This window comes from Arachis stenosperma, chromosome 6 (genome assembly GCF_014773155.1).
Source record: "Arachis stenosperma cultivar V10309 chromosome 6, arast.V10309.gnm1.PFL2, whole genome shotgun sequence".
NCBI lineage: Eukaryota > Viridiplantae > Streptophyta > Magnoliopsida > Fabales > Fabaceae > Arachis > Arachis stenosperma.
Genome location: NC_080382.1, coordinates 12,193,542 through 12,219,977, shown reverse-complemented (window position 1 = coordinate 12,219,977; position 26,436 = coordinate 12,193,542). Strand labels below are relative to the sequence as shown.

At 31.7% G+C, this 26,436-nt stretch overlaps 1 protein-coding gene and 1 long non-coding RNA gene across 2 annotated transcripts; both read right to left on the bottom strand.

Annotated features, from left to right (window-relative positions):
* Window positions 1-9,613: 9,613 nt before the first annotated feature.
* On the bottom strand, window positions 9,614-13,119 carry LOC130936157 (uncharacterized). The gene is made up of 3 exons (XR_009068067.1): window positions 12,955-13,119; window positions 10,442-11,603; window positions 9,614-10,007 (listed from the first exon to the last, which is right to left on the bottom strand). It is a non-coding gene; the product is annotated as an uncharacterized LOC130936157 (long non-coding RNA).
* A 4,813-nt stretch (window positions 13,120-17,932) lies between these two features.
* On the bottom strand, window positions 17,933-21,035 carry LOC130936681 (probable F-box protein At1g53815). Its single transcript, XM_057866808.1, has 4 exons — window positions 20,961-21,035; window positions 20,070-20,866; window positions 19,926-19,981; window positions 17,933-18,280 (listed from the first exon to the last, which is right to left on the bottom strand). The coding sequence occupies exons 1-4, from the start codon at window positions 21,011-21,013 to the stop codon at window positions 18,272-18,274; spliced, it is 915 nt and encodes a 304-aa protein (XP_057722791.1). The 5' UTR covers window positions 21,014-21,035; the 3' UTR covers window positions 17,933-18,271.
* Window positions 21,036-26,436: the final 5,401 nt, after the last annotated feature.

Below are 26,436 nucleotides of genomic sequence, written 5' to 3'. Positions count from 1 at the left end.
TAAGAACCCTGGACACCTCTAATTGGGGACTTTAGCAAAGCTGAGTCACAATCTAAAAAGGTTCACCCAATTATGTGTCTGGCATGTATGTATCCGGTGGTAATACTGGAAGACAGAGTGCTTTGGGCCACAGCCAAGACTCATACACTGGCTATGTTCAAGAATCACTTCACTAAGAGAATCAATAACACTATCTGAGTTATGAGTTCTTATAGATGCCAATCATTCTGAACTTCAAAGGATAGAGAGATGCCAAAACTGAAAAAAAAGCTACTAGTCCCGCTCATCTAATTGGAGCTATGTTTCTTTGATATTTGGAGTCTATAGTATATCTTCTTTTTATCCTATTTTGATTTTCAGTTGCTTGGGGACAAGCATTTAAGTTTGGTGTTGTGATGAGCGGATAATTTGTATGCTTTTTGGCATTGTTTTTAGTGTGTTTTTTTAGTATCTTTTAGTTAGTTTTTAGTATATTTTATTAGTTTTAATTAAAATTCACTTTCTGGACTTTACTATGAGTTTGTATGTTTTTCTGTAATTTCAGGTATTTTCTGACTGAAATTGAGGGTCCTGAGCAAAAATCTGATCCAGAGACTGAAAAGGACTGCAGATGCTGTTGGATTCTGACCTCCCTGCACTCGAAGTGGATTTTCTGGAGCTACAGAAGCCCAATTTGCGCGCTCTCAACGGCGTTGGAAAGTAGACATCCTGGGCTTTCCAGCAATATATATAGTCCATACTTTGCCCAAGATTTGATGGCCCAAACCCGCGTAGCAATCCGGCCTCAGAATTCCAGCGTTAAACGCCGGAACTGGATTAAAAGTTGGAGTTAAACGCCCAAACTGGCATGAGAACTGGCGTTTAACTCCAGAAAACGTCTCTACACAAAAGCTTCAATGCTCAGCCCAAGCACACCAAGTGGGCCCGGAAGTGGATTTTTCTGTCATTTACTCATTTCTGTAAACCTTAGGATACTAGTTACTACTATAGGACCTTTTGACATTGTAATCAGAACCTTATGACCTCATAACATTTTGTACACGTTTCTTCCACAGTATGAGCCTCTAAACCCCATGGTTGGGGGAGCTCTGCTGTGTCTTGATGGATTAATGCAATTACTACTATTTCTTATTCAATCATGCTTGCTTCCGTTCTAAGATAATACTTGCTCCTAATCCGGATGAATGTGATGATCCGTGACAATCATCATTTCTCAACCATGACACGTGCCTGACAAGCACCTCTGTTCTATCTTAGATTGAGTAGTTATCTCTTGGGTTCTTTAATCGGAATCTTCGTGGTATAGGCAGACCTGATGGCAGCATTCAAGAGAATCCGAAGGTCTAAACCTTGTCTGTGGTATTCTGAGTAGATTCAATGATTGTGATGTGCTTCAAACCTGTAACCTACTGGGCGTTAGTGACAGACGCAAAAGAGTGATTCTATTCCGGTAGGGGAGGGAACCAAACCGGTGATTGGCGGCACTGTGACAGAGTGCTTTGCATTAGCTTTCACTGCGCGGATGGGAGGTGCTGACAACAGTGAGACCCTACACGAGCTTGCCATGGAAGGAGACATGCGTGTTTGATGAAGAAGACAGTAGGAAAGCAGAGATTCAGAAGATGGAGCATCTCCAAACCTCAACCCATTCTCCATTACTGCAGTACAAGTAACCATTACATGTTCTTTTGCTTTTTACAATCAATCCTGATAATTTCTGATATCCTGACTAAGATTTACAAAATAACCATAGCTTGCTTCAAGCCGACAATCTCCGTGGGATCGACCCTTGCTCACGCAAGGTATTACTTGGACGACCCAGTGCACTTGCTGGTTAGTTGTGCGGGATTGCAAAAGTGTTATTGCAATTTCGTGCACCAATCAACAATGGTGAAGCAACAATAAAACCAAAAATAGAAGTAAAAGTAGAAGCAAAAGGCAGAAAACAAAAGCAGAAAAGCATAAGAAACAACAGGGCTCGATTTCTTCCTTGGGAGGCGCCGAACCCGCGGACAACTGCCACTGATGACGATGTGAGGAGCAGAGCCGCCGTCGGTGATTTCGCGGCGCGAAAAGGAGAAGGTAGGGAGAACTCGAACAGCAAACAGTAAAGGGTCGGGAGCTGAATGGCAGCGGCGGTGCCTCCATGCAAGCTTGCGATAGCCGATGGCTGCAGGTTAGACGCAAGGGCGGCGGCGAGTGCACCTCTGAGGCAGTCCAAACGACGGCATGAGGCGAGGGTGGAGTAAAAATAAAATTGAAGTAAAAAAGGATGATTTTATAACATTTTGTAATGTTGAGGATGATTTTAATAAGAAAAAAAGGTCGGGGACGATTTTGATTTCGATCCCGGACCTTGGGGATGAAAAAGTACTTATCCATATCTCTAATTTTAAATTAGAATACTTGATTTAAAAGAAAATTAGCAAATTGATAACTAAATAATATTTTCAAAGTAATTTTAAGGAATTAAATTATATTTTTATTTAATATTCTATACCCTAATTTAATTAAAATTACCAAATTTTAATTTACCCAAAAACCCTAATTTTACATTTTCTAAAAAAAACGAACCTTAATTCCCAAATTGAAAACCCTAACCCTTTTACCCTAACCCCTTACCGCCACTCCCATGCTGCCACTCCTTTAACCCAGCCCCAATTCCTTCGTAAAGAAAGAAAACCAAAAGGGAGAAAGAGAGAGAATCAGCGAAGGAGAAGAGAGATAGAGAGGGGAGGGAGTCGCCGGTTGAGCTTGTTGCTGCGTCGTCCAACCGCTGCCGCCATCATCGCACGTGAGATGAGGGAGAGCATCGATGTTGTAGCACGCGGAGGAGAAAAACAGCGTCACGGTGGGAGCCGCACCCTTCTGCCACCATTGAGTCACCCTTCGCCGTCACCGTAGTCATCATCCTCGCGATCTGCAGCGTTGCCGTTCAACCCCATCCGGTCGCGTCTCCATGGTCGCCGTTGCTGTCACGTGAGGAAGGAAGCGAGAGAGGAGAGGTGGTGAACAAAGCTATCGCGTCTTGCCGCCATCGTGCACGCAGCCACGATCGATTGAAGCTACCTCCGTCGCAACCAACCTGTCGTAGTTGATGTCGCTACCGGTCCCTGTTGGATTCCACCGTGGAGAAAAGAATGACGCGAGCGAGAGAAGGAGACAGAGTCGTGCATGCCAGAGGAGCCACCGTCCTTGCCGTTGCTGCCACGGTCGCCGGTGAGTCATGCACTACCATCAGAATCAAAGATAGCACCAACCTTCTTGTTCTGGTTTTGATTCTCCTATTCTTGAACCTGTAAGATTTAATCCTTACTCTGCTTCCATTTTGTTTCTTAGTCTTTTCTGTTCTGAGTAAGAAAAACCTATGTTTCTGTTTAACACTGCTGCTCTGCCTTCCCTGTTTGCTGATGTTATTATCATAGGTGATAGTATTAATGGTATTAACGAACTATTAGTGTTGCTGCCACCGCTGAAATTAACAAAGAAGGGATCATCGCATTTAAATTCGATGGGTTCGACTAACTGAGGTAGGGGTTTTCTTAAAATTTATTTTATCTTATAGAGTTCTTATAAATAGATATTAATGTGAAAAACATATGTCTGTGATTATGATTGTTTTATGAATGTGGTTGTTTATTGCACTGAATGACTGATTGCTTGAGTGGTGTGTGATTGTTGAAAAGAAATTAGTTTGAAAAGTTATTTAGTTGATTATTATGAAAAGTGATTTTTCTTGGTTTTGAAGTTAATTTGATAATGTAAATGAATCGACTTTGGAAATGATTTGATATATGAAAACGAATTAAATTTGGAAGCGGTTTAATTTTGAATTAGTTTAATTTTATAAATGATTTAATATTTGAGCTGGTTTAATTTTGAAAAAATATTTATTATTGAAAATAGTTGGATTTGAAAATAATTTAATATTAGAACTGGTTAAATTTTGGAAAATGATTGAGATTAAAATGGCTGAGAAATGGTTTGAGAAATATTTGGATGGGACCCGAAAAGGATGGCAGAGTTCGAGTTTTAGAGGAGATGTTACCAAAATTTTATAACATTGGAAGTTTTGTTTGAGGTAATTATTTAAAAAGATTTGGTTTTAAACATTATATGTTTTAAAATTGATTTATTTAGAAAAGAAAGAATTATGTTTTGAATTAGGATTGTTGATGAACGGAATGGAAAGAAGGATGATGAGGATTGAGTTTAAAATATGATTTTTGAATGAATTTGGAAATGAGATATGGGTTGACGAATGATGATGATATTGAGAATGACTTAGATATTAATGAATGTTGAATGAATTATTCATATGGCTTATGAATTTGAATTATCTGAGACACGAGTTTCCCTGTGTAGACAAAGTGGCTTGCCACCACTTGTTCCATGTTGAGACTCGATACTCTTTTGACTGGTTCACAAAATTGTGATCATCAACAATAGTGCCAAAGACTTGGTGCTCTCAAATGTGAATCACACTTTGTTACAACTCCGCACAACTAACCAGCAAGTGCACTGGGTCATCCAAGTAGTACCTTACGTGAGTAAGGGTCGATCCCATGGAGATTGTCGACTTGAAGCAAGCTATGGTCACCTTGTAAATCTCAGTCAGGCGGATTCAAATGGGTTATGAAGTTTTCATAATTAAAAGATAAATAAAACATAAAATAAAGATAGAGATACTTATGTAATTCATTGGTGAGAATTTCAGATAAGCGTATGGAGATGCTTCATCCCTCTTGAATCTCTGCTTTCCTACTACCTTCATCCAATCCTTTATACTCCTTTCCATGGCAAGCTGTATGTTGGGCATCACCGTTGTCAATGGCTACTTCCCGTCCTCTCAGTGAAAATGGTCCAAAATGCGCTGTCACCGCACGGCTAATCATCTGTCGGTTCTCGATCATGTTAGAATAGGATTTACTATCCTTTTGCGTCTGTCACTACGCCCAACACTCGCGAGTTTGAAGCTCGTCACAGTCATTCCTTCCCAGATTCTACTCGGAATACCACGGACAAAGTTTAGACTTTCCGGATATCAGGAATGGCTGCCAATAATTCTAGCTATACCACAAAGACTCCGATCTTTCGGAATGGAGGCTAAGAGATACACGCTCGATCTAAGGTAGAACAGAAGTGATTGTCAGGCACACGTTCATAGGTTGAGAATAGTGATGAGTGTCACGGATCATCACATTCATCATGTTGAAGTGCAGCGAATATCTTAGAATAAGAATAAGCATGAATTGGATAGAAAACAGTAGTAATTGCATTAATACTCGAGGAACAGTAGAGCTCCACACCCTTAATCTATGGTGTGTAGAAACTCCACCGTTGAAAATACATAAGAACAAGGTCTAGGCATGGCCGAATGGCCAGCCTCCCCAAATAGCATATGAATTCAAAGATTCCAAGATTCCAAGATGTAAAATACAATAGTAAAAGGTCTTATTTATAATGAAACTAGCTACTAGGGTTTACAGAAATAGGTAAATGATGCAGAAATCTATTTCTGGGCCCACTTGGTGTGTGCTTGGATTGAGCATTGAGCTTTACACATGTAGAGGTCTTTCTTGGAGTTAAACACCAGCTTTGGTGCCAGTTTGGGCGTTTAACTCCAACTTTTATGCCAGTTCTAGCGTTTTGACGTCAGAAAATGGTAGAGAGCTGGCGTTTTGACACCATTTTACGTCATCAAAACTCGCGCAAAATATGGACTATTATATATTGCTGGAAAGCCCTAGATGTCTACTTTCTAACGCAGTTGAGAGCACACTATTTGGAATTCTGTAGCTCCAGAAAATCCACTTTGAGTGCAGGGAGGTCAGAATCCAACAGCATCTGCAGTCCTTTATCAGCCTCTGAATCAAATTTTTGCTCAAGTCCCTCAATTTCAGCCAGAAAATACCTGAAATCACAGAAAAATACACAAACTCATAGTAAAGTCCAGAAATGTGAATTTTGCTTAAAAACTAATAAAAATATACTAAAAACTAACTAAATCATACTAAAAACTATATAAAAATAATGCCAAAAAGCGTATAAATTATCCGATCATCATTGACCCTACGACGTAAGGGTGACCGGGCACTTACAAATTTTTGGGAATGGTACCCCATTGAGCAATTCGATATATATATATATATATATATATATATATATATATATATATATATATATATATATAATTATATATATATATATATATATTGTGTGTGTGTGTGTGTGTGTGTTCATGGGATGCGCGTCGGGGGACAGTCTAAGGGTTTAGCAAACCGGACTTGTCAGGTTGGCTTTATAACCGACAGATGAGCTCATTAGCCATAGGACAGGCATGCATCATATGCATTTGTATGCTTTGCTTGGGTTTGAATTTGTTTTGGTTTGCCTAATTGTTAAACTGTTATTAAGTGCTATCTGAACTATTTGCTGTAACTGCTACCTAAACTTGTGCTTTCTTTGCCTGTTTTGGCTGTATTTTTCCTGGTGTGCTACTTTTGAGAATGAGCTTTGGTGCTGAATTGATGATTGAGTTGATTTATTGCGTGGTTCATTTTTTATTAAGATTTTCTTATAAGAAAAGAAATGTTTTGGATTTCTGGATAATTAAATGTTGATTTTCGAAAATAGTTTTTGGATGACTAGTTGTTGGTTTTTAAAAGATTCAAAGGACGAACAATAATCACTGAGCCTAAAAATAGATTTCTCTTTAAATATCTTATTATGACAATTCTAAAACTCTGTGATGAGACCGTGTGGTCAGGTTCTCACCCCTACAGCTTTATCTTTTCAGGAGACGGATGAAAAGCTCACGAAGGGTTGTATTGCGTTTCGCTTAGTCAATAATGCTGTTTAGTTTTTATTTATTTACCCCTCGCCATCAATATTATATTATGTAAGAGAGATAGGAGTTGTATGATTTGTATGTATATAATATGTATAAGTTACTTGAGTAAGAAGTTTTGTACATATATATATGCTTGTTTTGTTTTATTTAAAAAGTATTCTTTTTTTCGATTTTCAAAAAGAACAGTGATACGATTTCGAGTCAAATGCTCCTATTTTATTATTAAGTATCTAAAGTCATCGTAAGACTTCTTGCTATCAGAGTAGCGCAGCCGAAAACGTGACATTCTGATAGTGAAGGTGTTACATGTAATGCCCTGAAGGTTCTAATTCTAGATGACAACGGAAATCCAAAGTCATCAACAACAAATGTCGTATTCAAAGAAGATTTTGATAATATTTAGGTAAGAAAATAGTATTTTAATTTTAATAACATATTATGATTTACACTTTTGTACAAATATTTATTGTAGATATAACTAATTTATCTATAACGCTACTTTTAGACTTGAAATGAAATGTGTAAAAGGGAGCACAATATCATATGACAATTGCTTTTTTAATGATGTTAGTAAAATACTAGATAGTTGATAAACTTTCATTAGCCTTTTGATATAAAGTTTAGTATAAAATTGATATGCTACTAATACAGTTATATATGTTTTTTTTTTCAAGTTTCTTTTGTTATAGTTCAAAAATATTATAAACTTCAATCTGTTCAATTTTCATTTTACTTTGAATAAATATAAAACACTATATTCAGTATATTTATTATATAATGATGATAGTGTCATACTAAACTCGAGAAATTTAAAATTATAAATTATTTTCAATTTTTCATGTCAAATTATACTAGAAGCTTCCTCTGAAACTCTAACTCTTTATTCACGTACTTGAACAAATATTTGATAGTATTTTACTTATTGCAGTACTCTATATTAACATGCGGTTGATAAGACATCAGCAAATATATATTATATGGAATCACATTCCTATTACTCATCTTCTTCTCAGTAATTATTTCGGTGTCTTGTCTTCAATATGATGAGTATCCACTATCATCGATAACTGTGGTGTTATTGAATATTTTAGGATAATATTTGGTGCATTACTCATCTTTTATGCAGGAAGATCTTAAAAAAGTTTTACCACATAGTTTATGAATCATATATGTAGACACAACTCTAAAAAATTTTGGGTACCGAATAAAATCGGATAACTCTAACAATATTAACCAGTCAATTTAGATTATCATTGTTATCTTGTGATCTCCATTTAACCATAAAAAATATGAGCATATAGCATACCTTCGTATGAGCAAAGAGTAACTTGACAAAGTTTGAATTCCAATGTTTGCAAACATATCTACGAATTAGAACAAACTTCATGGAAAGTATAATAAAAATGTCGGTAATTATATCGACTAGAAGACCGACAAAAACAAGACCTTTGTATTTGGAGTTTCTTGGCATTAAGCACAAAATAATTCACAGAAAGAGAAAAAAAAATTCACGGTGTTGTTTTGAAAATGACTTACCTCACCTAGGTGAAAAGAAGCATTGGAAGAAAAATTTGATATTTTAACCATCACTCACGTAGCAATGATTGTTGGGAGAAGATACCCACCGGTGATTGAAAAATGTGAAGATGCTTTCAAGAGTAAAGTTTGCTGATTTTTAATTTTTTATAACTACCATGCTAGTGGTATGTGAAATCATTTACCAAAAGAATAAAATTGTATTTATTGTGAATGTTTAGTGTGTATCGGGTCTATCTCAACTAATTTAATTCAATCCTAAATTTACTTGAAAACTAATTGGATAAACCAGGTTAATTTAAAATAAAATAGTGGATATAATTTTATAAATTTTATATAATAAATTTTAAAAATTAAATTTAATAAAAATTATATTACATTTATTTCAAAACAAATTATTTTAATTTAAATTAAAATAATAATATATAATATAAAAATTAATGTATAAAATTATAATATTTTATATATATATATATATCTATATATATATATATATATATATATATATATTATAAAATACGTTTTGAATTAGAACGAGTTCACTAAAAAAAAATCCGAATCAAAAAGTAAATCCAAACCTAATAAAATATACTGAAAATCATATCAATTCAGATTGAGTCTCTAACACTCTTAATTTGTAATTTCTTTATGGATTTTTGTACATGACCAACAACGCACTTTCGGCTTTTCCATTCACCATTTCATCTTATAAAATAATGCATACTTGAGATGGCCAAATTTATGATGCTTTGGTTTGCATATTTATTTTATAATTTTATTTTTAGTGTCATATATTTTTAGAATTTTATGAAAAAGGATAAAAACATAAATATTAAAAATAAAAATACAAATCAAACATCTATTTACTTTCTCTTGTTCATTTATTTTTGTCCTTGTCTGAGTTAGGGTTACAAATGTTCAAATACACTTCCATTGAGTATATAGTAGCCACTTAGCATTAGAATTCCCAAAAAAAAAAAGATCAATTAAAATAATTTCTAAAATAATTAAACACTAATTAAATTTAGTTTGGTAATGACTCATGACAACTTATAGTTACTTTGTTCCACCTTTTTTTTTCCCGTCAATTTGAAACGCCGGCAAATTATTTGGTGAAGAAGCAAACTTGGCCTAATAGCAATACGAGTTCAATTTATTCATTTACATAACAATTAAAATAGTAAGAAATGTGAAAATTAACCATTTTTATTGATATAATAATAGTATAATAAAAGAAAAACTTAGAAATTAAATCCTAGCAATATATATAGCATTGCCATTGCTCATAATTATTTCTTGTTTAATTTGAATTGCTCATACGGCAGAAAGTTGGTAAACCATGTAGTAGTAAAAACGTTCCATAGTAGGGGGAAGAAGCAGAACTGCATAAGAGAAAGAAGGATTGGTAATTAGTAGAGTGGGGGATCTTTACAATAGTATGTGCAGAGGCAAGTGGCACCCTTGCAATATCCACCGCCATATTGTTCTTTAGAGCACTCCTCATAACATTTCTGTGACTCACATTTGTTTAAACGAATCATCTTGTGGCACCAGTGTTCTGGGATCCTTGCCCCATTGGCTCAAGCTCCTCCTTTTACTACATAATCACATGCTAATCCTGCCCAAAACAAAAAATGCACCAATCCTCATCAATGAACTTTAGCTAATTGGTTCTGTTACGTATAATATTATTTAGGTAGTTACTATGTCTTCGTGAGAAGATGACGGTTAAGATAATAACGCGTATTATGTTAAGCAAATTAGTCAAACATTTTAAATTATTTATTGGGATTCAGATATTATCTTTAGATGAATCATTTGAATAGTCATCTTTATCTTAGTATTAAGAATGATTAGCTACTCCGTAAAAGTGTTGTTTATCATAAGGTCTAAATCTCTGGAGACCTTTAAAACAAAAACAAATCACGCCTTGGGTAGTAAACATAAATTGATACAATTCAGTAAGAGTGAGAAACAACAGAAATTAGTAGATAATAATGCATGCATATAGTGAAAGAAATAAGCTAAAGGATTATAGAAGATGATTAATACCTGAGAAGATAAGCATGAGGAGGAGATGGGGGAGTATGTAAGGTGATTTCATCTTGTAACACCCACAACTAAGTACTCCAATTATCTCAAAGGAATGGGTAATATAGACAGTAATTGGTGCAGTTTTTAGTTCAATCAACAAAATCCAAAAAGCATAGACTAGTTATTTGAGAATTGACAGTTGTCTAGAATTGAAATAGAGTCACATGAACAAAGTAGAACATTACCATGATAGATACCTCATGTTTGGCCAAATCTGAGTAAAACAGAACAACTTTATCACTTTAAAAAGAGTATGAACAAATCAAAGTATCTAATAACTCCAATATTGCTTTCTATACCAGTTGTGACAAGTTTTTTTATCTTTGAGCACTGAATCTTTCCTTTTAAATTACTCGATTACTGTTTATATGATATTCGAAGGTGATATTGATTCATCCGAAACCTTTGTTAGGTTCATAAGTTGTGTGTCTTAATGGAGATAAAAAGTTCTGATAATACTAATAGTGGTAAATTTGTTACCTATGGAAAAAGGAGTTTCCATGACATGTGAAAGCATTACAAATTGAAGCTTTTACAAGGTAGAATTTCGTATCAAATACATTCAATACAATAGTGGCCCTCAATTCATCAAGATTATTAATTTGGTTTTGTTTGGGGCTAAAAAATTTGGATATGGAAATAGGATGAATGTTATACCTTAACGTGATAATTTTTGGTATTTTTTAAACTATGGAAGGTACTAAAAAATTGTGTTTAAAAAATTTTTAAAATTTAGGGTATACAAATTGTACCCACCGATTTGTGTTTAAAAAATTAAAAAAATTTGGAGTACAAAAATCAGACGACCCAATTTGTGTACTCCAAATTTTTTTAATTTTTTAAACACAAATCGGATGGTCCAAATAGAAATCGGACGGTTCGAGTAAAAATCGGACGGTATCTTGCCTCTTCATAAACTTCTAAGAGGATCAAAAAGAATAAGTTATGCAAAGAGAAAGCTAAGTACATATATATATGCATCTCTGTATAACAAAATAACCTAGTAACCAATTCGCTAGCTTCAGGAGTATCATACATGATCATCCGTAACATTTCATAGTCAATTCATCACTTTTCAGCTTTACTTCATCTCCAAGTTATCCCCATTTCCTAACTTCATCTGAATATCAGGTTTAATACTATTATTAATGAGTAACGGAATGAAAATAGAGGTTTAAAGGTTTGAAATAAAGTTTAAAACTCCAAAAATCATGTTTACTAGAACACGGGCCACGCGTACGCATACGCGTGACTTACGCGTACATGTGGGAGTGTAAAGGTGCAACTCGCGCGCGTCCCCTTGTCATGCGTACGCGTAGGTAAAAACTTCATGTCACGCGTGCGCGTGGGTCACGCATACGCGTGGACATGCTTGTTAGCTCCTTACGCGTACACATAGGACCAGTCGTGTACACATTGCCAATACCCACGCGTAGGCAACGCGTACGCGTGGGCAACGCGTAGGCAACGCGTACGCGTGGGCAACGCGTAGGCAACGCGTACGCGTGGGCAACGCGTACGCGTGGACGCACGTTCTTTTAAAAAAATACAGAATCAGTAGCAAAAGCTGTAGAATTGTAGTAAAAAACGGTTTAGGTATAACTTTCCAACAACCATAACTTTTTCAATTTAAAATATTTTTCTCCCGTTCTTCAAATGGCATGAACTTCACAAACCCAATTTTTACTTTAAAACAAGTTGGGAGAAAATTGAGGGTCTGAAAGCCAAATTATACCTCACCGAAATTCGACCAAAAACTAACTTTTGTAAACCCACAAAACCTCTTTCCCATTCAACACAATTTCCATGATACTAATACAATAACCTGCACATGCTAACTCCAAAAGTCCTTCTTCCTCAACACAACATCCACCATGAGAATCACACTTCGTACCAACATTAATTACACATACACATGCCTAATCCACCAACCACAGTTACATGTACACATGCCAAATCCCACAACCAAACCATAGCTTATAAATCACATACTTGTATCCTCAAATCAATGATTAACAATTTACCAATCCTTCAACTATTCAGCACCATATCAATTCACATTTAAAAATAAGATATTAATCCACAATGTACACATACGTTCCTTATCATATGGTCATCTAGTCTAAATTTTAACAGAATATTATATATTAAATAAAAAAAATTTAAACCATATCTTGACCGATTCTCACATAACAATCAAGGCAATTTAATTAAAACCAATCACAGCCCTAAAACCTCAACTACACAGCTTCCTCTAAGTTCCGGTATTCACAATTTCAAACTCAAATTACTTATTCATAACCTAATATACATTCATAACACATATATACCCAAACTTCACATAAGTAAGAGTGAACGTTTTTCTCAAACTAATTTGATTCTAAAACATCAAAAATCTAATAAATTCAACATCTCTTCCAATTTTCCAAAAATTGGGAGAAAAGAGTGGCTGAGAATAATTAATGGCTTACCTATGAAATTATTCCAGTAGAAACGTAGAGCTCAACACGGTAGACGTGTGACCGCAAACGGTGTGGCGATCGAAGTTCGGACGGAGAAATTACGGCAAATTAAATTTACCGTAAGGGTTCGGGGAGGTTTCTCTTCTTTTCTTCCCTGGAAGGCTTTCAGCTTCGTTATGAAAGTAGAGAGAAAGAAGAGCCCGTGGTTCATTTAATTGCTGGGCCAGTTGGGCCCACGGTCTTGGTTTGGACCTGGTTCAAAAGGTCCAGTCCGTTCAGTCCAATCTTGGATTGTTTTCTTTGAAATTAGTGTTAAAATTCTCGATGAGCTCTATCTTAATTTGATATAATTAATATTCGCATTTCTAATTTTCTTTTTAAAAACTAATTTATCGACTAATTATTTCCTAATTTAACGGGGTTTACACATGCAAAATCAGTACACTAACAAAAATAATATAAAAAATATTTATCATATAAATAAAATAAATACAATAAAAAATAAAAATATGAAAGAGAGTACTATAAATTTTATAGTTTCAAACAAAAAAAATATTCTATAATTTTTCTAACACTGTCAGTATTCTTTAATTTAGTAATATTTTAAACTATAAATTTTTATTATTTATAGCTATATTATTACTTATAATTAATTTTTTATTTATTTTGTCTTTTTTTATTGAGTACATCAAAGAAATAAAAAAAATCATACAAATAAGAAATAATAAAAATTCCATAAAACTAACAACATATATCATATGAAAAAAATTCAATAAAAAATAAATAAAATTCAAATGAATAAAATCAAATAAAAAAATAAAAAAATTTCATACATAACATAAATACAATGTAGTAAAGGATAAAGAAAGAATTTATATGAACAAAAAATAATAAAAATATTATAAAAATTAATAAAATACTTGAAAAATTAGAACACTATAAAAAATAAAAAAAGTCAACAATATTTGTCATATGAATAAAAGAAATATAATAAAATAAATAAAAAATCATATGAACAAAGCCAAACAAAAATAAAAAAAGATTTCATACAAAGCATACATATAAAAAATAGTATAGTAAATGATAAAAAAACTCATATAAAAATAATATGAGAAATCAGAATACTACACAAATAATATAAAAATATTTATCATATAAATAAAAAATACAATAAAAAACATAAAAATTAAAATATAAAAATGAGTACTAAAAATAATAAAAAATTAAAATATTCAATTTGTTAGTGATTGAAACAAATCCGAATGATTTTGATAAAAAAAATTGGAACAAAAAACTATGAAGAAGTAGGAAAAACTACAAAGAACTACTGTGAAGGTAATAGTTACCGGTATGCCTTTTATAGAAGAAAATAAAAGGTAGGATTGGTAAAAAAGAAATAAAATTTTCACCTAATTTCCCAAGAGTAATTAGCAACCATGAACATGAAACACAGAAACTACACATTTTAGCTTCTCCTAAACAAACATAAAAGTAAAACTTTCAAAAGGTTCAAACGCGCTTCTCTCTTTCCTAAGGCATTTACCAAATACACCTAAGTGTATCTACAGTGTGAGGCGGTAACAAAATATACCATGCATGACAGGATCATCCCTTATTTTGAGAGGGTTGGGTTACATTAAATGATCTTTCAAATTGGTCAAGACTATCTAGTTTATGGCCGCTTCTCTATGGTACCAGTTGTTGCTTCATTGAATTTGCTTCATTAATAGGATCACGATTCGACTTTCTAGTCCTAGGCAGGCAGACCTTTTTTTAACAGCGGGCACAGTAACTATGAAAATGGCTCCTTCTTTAGTTAGATTATATGAGCAAATGCCCGAACCAAACCAAAATATGTTATTGCTATGGGAGCCTGTACAATTACAGGGGGTATGTTCAGTACCGATTCTTATAGTACTGTTCGGGGAGTTGATAAGCTAATTCCCGTGGATGTCTATTTGCCAGGCTGTCCACCTAAACCAGAGGCCATTATAGATGCTATAACAAAACTTCGTAAGAAAATATCTCGAGAAATCGATGAAAATCATATTAGGTCTCGTATCACTTAGCCGAATTCTCTGTCCTCATTATATCGTAACAAAATCGCTACTACCTACAGCGGTTTACACGCACGTCCCCAAACACATAAACCGCTACTGCTAGTAGCGGTTTATGCACATTCTCCGTTAATAGAAACCGCTGTGTTGCACCCTAGCCACGTAATCCGCAGCTACCTATAGCGGATTATGTTTTTCTATAAATCGCTGATATCAGTGACGGTTTCTATAGAAATATGAAAAAATGCATTTACGTCTCCGTATTTCAAGAGTTGTATTTGCATAAAATTAGAATCCAAACATTTTATTTACGTAAATTGCCCTTGAAACGCCGGCAAATTATTTGGTGTGGAAGCAAATTTGGCCTAATAGCAATACGAATTCAATTTATTCATTTAGGTAGTGTTTGGTGGAGAGACGGAGACGGAAAAGACAGAAATTGAAATAAATCTCAATATTCTATTTGGTGTAAAGTGGGAGTAAGAAATTGAAATAAAAAGGAAACTCTAATTTAATTTGCACAAAAGGTAAAATTGGAATTAATTAATTGAAATGAGGATATTTTAGGTATAAAATGTTATTTAAATTTCAATCTTCATCTTTAAAAATTTTAGTCTCCTGTGTCCCTACTTTTTAAAGGTACTGAAATACTGAAATTTTGGAACAGAAACAGAAATTTTAGTACTAGTCTATGAACCAACAAATATGATACCGAATCTCAGTCTCTCAATCTCTGTCTCAATACCTCAAAACAAATGCTACCTTACATAACAATAAAAATAGTAAAAAATGTGAAAATTAACCATTTTGATTAATATAATAATAGTATAATAAAAAAACTTAGAAATTAAATCCTAGCAACATATATAGCAGAAAGTTGGTAAACCATGTAGTATTAAAAGTTACATAGTAGGGGGAAGAAGCATAACTGCATAAGAGAAAGAAGGATTGGTAATTAGTAGTGTGGGGGATCTTTACAATAGTATGTGCAGAAGCAAGTGGCACCCTTGCAATCTCCACCGCCATATTGTTCTTTAGAGCACTCCTCATAACATTTCTGTGACTTACATTTGTTTAAACGAATCATCTTGTGGCACCAGTGTTCTGGGATCCTTGCCCCATTGGCTCTAGCTCCTCCTTTTACTACATAATCACATGCTAATCCTGCCCAAAACAAAAAATGCACCAATCCTCATCAATGAACTTTAGCTAATTAGTTCTGCTACGTATAATATTATCTAGGTAGTTACTATGTCTTCCTGAGAAGATGACGATTAAGATAATAATACGTATTATGTTATGCAAGTTAGTCAAACATTTTAAATTATTTATTGGGATTCAGATATTATCCTTAGATGAATTATCTGAATAGTCATCTTTATCTTAGTATTAAGAATGGTAACTACTCCATAAAAGTGTTGTTTATCATAAGGTCTAAATCTCCGGGGACCCTTAAAATAAAAACAAATCACACCTTGGATAGTTAACATAAATTGATAAATTCAGTAAGAGTGAGAAACCATGGGAATTAGTAGATAATAGTACATGCATATAGTGAAAGAAATAAGTTAAAGGATTATAGCAGATGATTAGTACCTGAGAAGATAAGCATGAGGAGGAGATGGGGGAGTATGTAAGGTGATTTCATCTTGTAACATCCACAACTAAGTACTCCAATTATCTCAAAGGAATGGGTAATATAGACAGTAATTGGTGCAGTTTTTAGTTCAATCAACAAAATCCAAAAATCATAGACTAGTTATTTGAGAATTGACCGGTGTTGCCTAAAATTGAAATGGAGTCATGAACAAGGTAGAACATTACCATGATAGATACCTCATGTTTGGCCAAATCTGAGTAAAACAGAACAACTTTAATTAAAAAAGAGTATGAACAAATTAAAGTATCTAATAACTCCAATATTGCTTTCTGTACCACTTGTGACAAGTTTCTTATCTTTGAGCACTGGTTCTTTCCTTTCAAATTACTCAATTACTGTTTATATGATGTTCGAAGGTGATTTTGATTCATCCGAAACCTTTGTTAGGTTCATAAGTTTTGTGTCCTAATGGAGCTAAAAAGTTCTGATAATACTAATAGTGGTAAATTTGTTACCTATGGGAAAAGGAGTTTTCATGACATGTGGAAGCATTACAAATTGAAGCTTTTACAAAGTAGAATTTCGTATCAAATACATTCAATACAATAGTGGCCCTTGATTCATCGAGATTATTAATTTGGTTTTGTTTGGAAGGCCATGCCACCAAGAGTTTCTATAATAATTTGTAGAAGTCCTTATTAGGTCCTACAACTTGCATTCTCATTTTTCTTCCACAAAAATAATTACTAAATCATAAGTCCAAATGATGACAACGTTGTTAAATCAGCTTGTTCTTAAAGACAAGCGTAATTCTCCTGTGAATTAGTTATAGTGATGTCACAATGAAAGAGTGATACCTAACTACATGTTTATAGAAAGATATTGGATACTCTATCCACTTGGAATGACCAGAAAACATAGTCCTGATGCATCCAATCCAAAATTATTACATTATGCTTTTATGTCAGGTTTAAAAAATTAAAGCATTACAATTACGAAAACTAGAAATTAGCAACTGTGTTGACTTTGCTAGTAATTGAAAACAGCAATATCATGTTGTAACAGCTTAAAACCAAGATCCGAAGTCCACTTCAGGTTCATATAGAAGATTGCCATGCTTGACGAATTTGGCATAAGAAACTTATAGGTTTTGTTATCAACAATTGTTACGCTCTGTTTATGAATTTATCTCTTCAATTTCATAATAGTAATTGAAGTTATATTGCTTTTGACTATCAAGAACAGGTACTCCACTTGGCGCTCAGCATATGAAATAATTGAAAACAAAAAAGCACATATTAAAGAGAATAAAAGCACATAACCTTGCATTTAGAGTTAAATAAACAAGACAAAACTTGAGTTTGATTGTTCATAAAAATATATGGCTTCCCAATGCAAAAAGGAAAGAGGACTCAATATCCAAACAAAACTAAGTAAATTCCAAAAAAACAAGAAACAACAACCTAGTACCCTCCTTTAAGATCATTGACAACATCATATGGAATGGGAGTCACAGTCTCTAATGTGGCACCTTCAACCATGAATCCAGGTTTAGGTCCCTCAGGCTGTCTCTTGGTACTGATCTTTTGTCCATTAGCCTTTGCCTCAGCCTTCAGTTTGTCATTGTTGATCTTCCTGAGGCGGAACTCCTCAGTGCACCTTGAAGGCATTACGTGCTCTACACGCACATGAACACAGGCTATTAATAAGCTTTTATAAATGTATAATAGAAACATTCAACAAAAAAAAAAGTTATAGTGGATACTTTTTTTATATTCTCTTTAACAAAAGAGTCCCACAAACTGAAACACTGAATGAAATACAACAATTCGTTTGCTCAAAGTTTGACAAACCACACACCAACTTTTTTTATATTCTCTTTAATCATTGTATTTCCACCAGGCAGGAAACTGAGGAACACAATAATAATTCATAACTCAGAGACCGTAAAAAACAATTTTTTTCTACAGAACACACTACTAGAGCAAGTAAGCACGCTAACTCACATTTAGAAGATGCACCAATTAGCAACAATCATCAAAATAAATTGAAAAATCCTAAAAGCATGTATAACCTGATCTGTGTCAACATTGAACTAATCACCAGCAATGAGCTATAGATCAAATGATATAGTCACCCATATTCATCTAGAAGTCGCGAGTTCGAGTTTTTCTATCTTTGGAAAAAAACATTATTATTAAAAAATCCTTTTGATATTTTCGTTAAACACCAATAAATCAATCTGTTTGTGCCAACAAATTAAACAACCTTTTTTTCTTTCTACGTCAAGATTATTTAAAAAAAAAAAGATTTGACTATAAGCGATCTCTTAATAGCACCAGCACCAATACTATTATACTGGTACTCAATTATCAACATACACCTTTGTTAATTCCCTTTAATTATTTTGACTTAGTTTAATGCAATTGTTACAATAATCTGTATCTAGCTATATAGATTATTATGGAATATGTACTTACATATGGAAGGACAGTAGATTGATGCCTAATTCTTGATTCAGTAACGATCCTCTTATTCTTAATTTATTGTACCTCATTCTTTATTAATTCTATGTTTGAATTTTAATGTGGACGTAACAAACGACATCGCAGTCAATATATAATTTTTCAATCATGTTATAAATATACTAAAAATTAGTTCCTAATTAACCATTTTATATAAAAAAAATATATTTTGCATTTCATAAAACAATTTTTTTATATTACTGTAAATAAATTTGACTATTCTAATAATTAATTATTTAATAGAAACAAATATATATATATATATATACAAATTAGTTCTTTAATTTATTTTTTAATATTTAAAATTTAAAATTTTATTTTGTCAAAGATGATTAAACCAATAAAATTAAAACAGGGATTACAAAATGAATTGAATTAATTTAAATTACATTTCAAATTATAATAATTTAGAAAAAGGAATTTCCCTAACATTGCAAACACTATTGAGTAGTTAGAGACAATAATTACGCAACTAAATAGATGTGAGTATTATATGTAAAACTAAAATAATTAAACATAAATTTGCTATTAATGAAAAAAATATCAAAATAAATATTTTTTTTTCTAAAACTAACAAATAGTAGAACCTCAATTTGAATTATGAGTAAATATTCTGCACCCAAACATTATCTCCGATGATAATATTCTTCAATGGAATGAGAGAAGGAACATGGTGAACTATTTGAAAATTGTTATCATACCAAGGAGCCAACAAAATCCTAAACTCTTGATTTTCAGGATCATGGTAGACAATGTAACCATGTAATTGAGATGTAATTATGGAAGAATTAATATTACTGTCGAAACTTGCAGAATACCGAAAAATGGATGTCCAAGATTCTCCATCTCCATATCTTTCCATCCTCCACATTGTGACAAGCAGCTCATTAAAATATATCAAGCAAAGAGAACCCCTGAATTCAAATAAGGTGAGTTTTGTACCTTGATCCCTGGGCGCCATAGAAAAGGATTGGAACCTCTCAGTGTCGAAATTGAAAGCCCATATTGACACATTTCCATCAACATCCTTACCAGTCCAATGAAGTGCCCCATTTAAATAAGTACAATAATTATACAAATTTCTCAAATATTTGGGATAATCTACCTCAATATTTATCCATGTCGATGTTCCAACTGTGTGCATTTCAACAACCATACTATGATCATGTTTAAAAATATGTATTCTCATTACCTTGTATTGGTTTGATTTTGGGTGGAAACCAAAACCCCAACATATTTGCTTGCAAAGTTTCAGGATTGAAGGGTTTTTTGGAAGTCGTATGAACTCACCTGTAATCGGGTTACAAACAAGCGAAATGTTTCTATACTTTGCACCGCTCAAGTAAAAAAGACCATTACAAGAAAGCACGTCAACATAAACTCTTGTACCCTGAATTGATTTAAGATTAGGAAGAGGAATCTCAAATTTAGGTTTTATGCTGCTGTTATTATTGGGATCCAGGACCTCAAACACAAATGGATTATTTCTCCTTTCACGCCATTCAATTCGGTCATATTCAACAAGGTGAAAGATTCTTGAATGGAAGGATCGGATCATGGTAGCAGGAAGTGTATAAGTAAAGAGTAACTTGGCAAAGTTTGGATCAGAAATCAATGTGTTCCAATGCTTGCAAACACATCTGCAAATCAGAACAGATTTTATGGGAAGTCTAACAAAAATATCGGTAATTATATGGACTGGAAGACTGGCAAAACAAGACCTTCGTATTTGGGATTTCCTGGCATTAAGCACAATATAATTCAGAAAAAGAGAAATAAGAAATTTACGGTATTATTTTGTGTTAATCCATACAAAAATAAAATATAACTTACCTCACCCGGCGTGTAAAGAAACATTGAAAGAAGAATTTGATCATTTTAGTCATTACTCTCGCTTAGCAATGATTGTTAGAAGAAAGCAGTCACCCGATAATTGAAACAAGTAAAGTTGATGGTTTTAAGGGTGAAGTTTGCAGATTTTTATAAAACTTTTAATATTTTGAGTATCTATGATTGGTATCAGCTCTAATCCAATATATTATCGTATGAACGTATTGCTTATTTAATAATTAAGAACCCTTAAGTAAGGGGAGAGAATTCGGTTAGAGTTTTTAGCTTTTGATTTTAATTTTTGAATGAATAATGGAAATGTATCTTATCATTATCATTGCGCGTTTAATTTGCGTTTTTATTATTTACTTTTAATATTTTTTATTTTTAAGATTTTGTAAAAAGAATAATAAAAATAATAAAATTCTACTTTTTAGTTTTTCTTTTGTTTTTATAAAATTGTAAAACAAAATATTAAATGAAGTAGAAAAATAAAAGCCGAAACCAAACTGAGAATTTAATTTATAGGATATTTGATCTTTGATGTATTGTATCTTCTTTTTTTTTGGTGACTGTATTGTATCTTCTTTAATTTCTATAAATGATAGTCAATATCATATTTTAGATATAAAAGGAGAGTGAAAAACTCAAGCTTATCTATGAACACATAAAACGTGACAATAAGGAACAATTTTTTTTATATATATAAAATAATACAATAATAGGGTCAGTGACTAATTGTTGATGACACTAATAATCATAAATTAACAAATTGCACCCCCCCCCCCTTCCCTTCCAAAAGACTAAAATTGTATTTGTTTTGAATATTTAATGTGTACCGAGTCTATCTTAACAAATTTAACTTAATTTTAAATTTACTTGAAAATTAATTGGATAAATCAGGTTAATTTTTTTTTTTTTACCTAAGATGGAAGACTCGAACCCGCAACTTCTTATTGAGTATGGAGAGATTATGTCATTTGAGCTATTACTCATTGGCATAAACCAGGTTAATTTGACATAAAAGTAGTAATATAATTTTATAAATTTTATATAATATATTTTAATTTTATAAATTTTATATAATAATTTTAAAAATTATATTTAATAAATGTTATATTACATTTATATCAAAAAAATTATTTTAAATTAAAATAATAACATATCTTTATTTTTAAATTATAAATTAAATTATTTACTTAGCTGGTTGCTTTTTAAATTTTTAAATATACTTTCTCAGATTGTTAGATATTTAATTTTTAAAATTGTTAATTAATTTAAAAATTTATTTATAAATTATAAATTATTTGCTTAAGTTATTAATTTTTTTAATTTTTAAATTATAGTTATATTTTATTTTTATTATTTTTAAATACACTTTTTTTAAGTTGTTAGATATTTAAATTTTAATATTATTGAACTAATTTAAAAAAAAAATATTTATAAATTATAAATTATTTGCTTAGATTATTATTTTTTAATTTTTTAATTATAGTTATATTTTAACTTTATAATAACATTACTCTTTTATTTTTAAAAAGGATAATAATAAGTTTTCGTAGCTTAATAACAATAATAATTTTATTTAAAAACTAAATAGAAAGATAATAAATATCCCATGATTTTTATAGTGTTAAGTTAGTTAGTTGTTTGGGTTTATAATTCAAATTTAAATTTAAAGTTACAATTAATCTCTTTGATTTTTGAAAAATCTATAGTGTTAATTTAGTTAGTTGTTAGGTTTATAATTCAGATTTAAATTTAAATTTTATTTTTATAGTAATATAAATAGAAAGTTTTTATGCTGATATGATGCTCATATATTGAATTTGGGGATTATTTGCTTATGTATTATTATTAGAAATTTTTTAAAATTTTATTTATAAATTATAAATTAAATTATTTACTTAAGTTGTTTTTTTTAAAATTTCAAATATACTTTTTTAGGTTATTAGTGATTTAGTTTTAAAAATTATTGAATTAATTTAAAAAATTATTTATAAATTATAAATTATTTGTTTAAGTTGTTACTTTTTAATTTTTAAATTGTAGTTATATTTTATTTTTGTTATTTTTAAATACATATTTTTAGATTGTTAGATATTTAGATTTTAATATTATTGAAATAATTAAAAAATATTTATAAATTATTAATTATTTACTTATTTTTAATTTTTAAATTGTAGTTATATTTGAATTTTATTATAATAACATTACTCTCTTATTTTTTAAAAAAAGTAATAATAAGCTTCCGTAGCTTAATAACAAATTTACAAAAATAATTTTATTTAAAAAAATAAATAGAAATATAATAAATATCCCATGGTTTTTATAATGTTAAGTTAGTTGGTTGTTAGGGTTTATAATTTAAATTTATATTAAAGTTACAATTAATTTCTTTAATTTTTGAAAAATCTATAATGTTAAGTTAGTCGATTGTTAGTTTTTATAATTTAAATTTAAATTGAATTTTTATTTTTGTAATAATACAAATAAAAAATTATTATGCTAATATGATGCTTATAAATTGAATTTGAAATTATTTACTTAGCTGTCGTGATTAAACATTTTTATAATTTTATTTATAAATTACAAATTAAATTATTTATTTAAGTTATTATTTTTTAATTTTTAAAATTTTATTCTATAAATTTGTATTTATATATTTTAGTATTTTTATTTAAATTGTTATTTTAATTTTATTTCGTTAAGCAGATATATCACACCAAAGATTAAGCAGATTTTTTTCTGAAATAAAAGAAAAAAATTATTATTTTGCTAAACTTCATTTTTCAACTTTAATTTTTTAAATATAATTTTTTTTAAGAACAAGTTTGTCGGACCCCAGCAAACTCTATAATATTGCCTTACTCCAACGAATTCCACTCAAATTTTTTAAAACCTATATTTTAAATCCATTATCATCGTCCCAAATAATATATAGATCTCTATCCAATATATGGGAGTACCCAAAAATACACAAAAAGCATGGCTTCTTTAAAAAAAATTTTAATTCTAAATTAAAATAAATAAGCTACATTGGAATAAGTTATATTTAACTAAAATTTTTTAATTATAAATTAAAAAAATAACTATTTTCCCAAAATAAAATACTACTTATTCCTATGTACTCTTGTGTACTCCTATGTATTTCGGAGACGATGATAATAGTTACCATATTGTTAATCATCTAAACTCAATCCGATATAAATGAAGTAAAGTTCGCCAGGAACTTGCCTAACTTCAAAAAAATTTGTATTTGGAGAATTAAAGTTCAAAAATCGTATTTAGGGAAATAATAATTTTTTTTATTTTATTGTAGTAAAAAAACCAAGATTAAGCATTTGGTGTCCAAATTGATAATTAATATGAAAAATTTTTACAATACCGAAGATGGTTAATAGTCAAATCCATCCCTAAAAGATCATTCATTCTTTAAATTAGTTTTCAATTAATTTTTTTAGTCATATTAGTCCTTGAAAGATAAAACGTAAATCAAATTGTTCATTGTATTAGTTAGATGATGACGTGTCAACGTTAAGTGTCACATGGTATGATAACTAAATAGGTTAATACCACATGTCATTGGTTGACGTGTCAGGTCAATGACACCTAGTATGTAACAATCCAATTTTCTGACGGGTCTCGTCACTGCTAGTCATCAGGTGTCACCTTCCAGTAATCTTATAAAATTCTAGACTCGATAATATTTACTACCTACGAGCCTTTCTTACTAACGGAATCGCGTATGTTAGCTTATTTTTATCATATGTTTTCCTTAACAAACCTATTAGCAATCTTCAGAGATATACAATATAAAATAAACACCAAACTAACAACAAAATTAAAATAGCAACAAGATTACAGAAAAGCTTCCATACATTCATACGTCTTAAGTTAGTTCATACAAACTTGACACGCTTAGCTTTATATATATATAAATATAGACTTATATACAACTGATAACTTTTCAAAATACCTGGTTCATATAGAAAATTCCTAAACTGGTATCCGTACTAAAAGAAAAGAAAATATCAAGTCCTATCCTTAAAAAATATTACAGAAGTGAGGGCAGCAAAGTCTAAGGAACGAATACCATCTATTGTACATTCTTCTACCATCGAGGCACAAGTTTGCAACCATCAGCTCAGGCATCTCCTGTATGGTCCGACAACACGTGCTCCTCTGGTACCTCTCTGAATATAACTCCAGTGGTGGCAGACAAGTCGAGATCCTCCATCTGAGGGGAAAAGAAAAAAGAAGGGGTGAGAACCTATATGGTTCCCAGTAATGCAACACTGTAAAAACACATCTCTCTCGTGAAACCTAAGGTTCTGGCTCTATCGTAATAACTGGCTTGCTAAATCCCTCGGCTACTTCCGTATCGCATTTTTGACATAACTCTATCTTGGCATCTTCCGTTGGGGTTAATGCTGCTTTTTACGCTATTCTCTATGGCTACTGTTCCTAGTTTTATTATCTTAATCTAAGTTTTGGGGAACTTGTGATTATACAATTTTAAATACAAATAGAAATCAGAGAATAGAAGATTAACAAGAAGCAAATAGCATGTAGCAGAAAGAATGAAAAGTAAACAATCACAATTAAATGCGCAAACAATTTATGATGAATGCCTGCTCCTAGCGCAGGTCATGAGCTCATGCGTCGGTTGTCTATCCGCAACCCGACGTTACTCGGAGCAAATCCCGAATATGGTTTCTTTACTATGTAAGTTAGACACCTTGGCATCACGGTTACCCGTGTCAATTAGGCCTCATCATATAATGTGCATCACAATAAGAAACAGTTCTATCAGTTAGGTGAACATTCCCGCATTAGCAACCTTAGGCTATCCGTTAGGCAGACACTTTCGCATTAGCAGTTTGGCACAAAGGCCCATTTAAACAAACAATATGCTATCAGTTAGGCGGGCACTTCCACATTAGCACTCGGCACAAAGGCCCATTCGAATATACAATATCAATTATCCTTTCTTTCCTAATTTTTCATTCCTTTTCTTTCCCTTTAAGTATCTTTTCCATCCTTTATTTCTCACCTTCTTTCCTTTCCATTATGCCTCCGCATCACCTTACAGCTAAGCACACCTCCGCATCATCATGAAACTAGGCGTACCTCTGCATCACCGTTTAACTTTAAATCTTCCTAGGGACAACTTACCTTCTTATTCATTTTCCAGACTTGTTTAGCCTAATACCTTCTTGGCGATCAGTTTTCTATTCAACAATTAATATAACAACCAGACTCAGATTTGCGCAAACTTTATGTTCACGTGTTTGTATCGAACTTAAGTTTCATTTGGTTCAAGATTTAAAGAATTTCCATTTCCAGAACAAAAGTTATGCCTATTCTGTTTTGAGAGATTTCTATTTGGTTAACCGGTAAACTGGTTAACTTTCAAAGTGCATAACTAATTTTTTAGGATAGCCATAGCTCTGAAATTTGAACTGAATGAAGTAGA

Excerpts from the sequence above, each read along its gene's own strand:
- LOC130936681 (XM_057866808.1), bottom strand. The coding sequence starts at position 21,013 with ATGACTAAAATGATCAAATTCTTCTTTCAATGTTTCTTTACACGCCGG. Across the intron at positions 20,867-20,960 it reads TTCTTTACACGCCGGGTGAG|GAAATCCCAAATACGAAGGT; the intron begins GTAAGTTATATT and ends GCTTAATGCCAG. Across the intron at positions 19,982-20,069 it reads TATGGCGCCCAGGGATCAAG|ATATGGAGATGGAGAATCTT; the intron begins GTACAAAACTCA and ends GAGGATGGAAAG.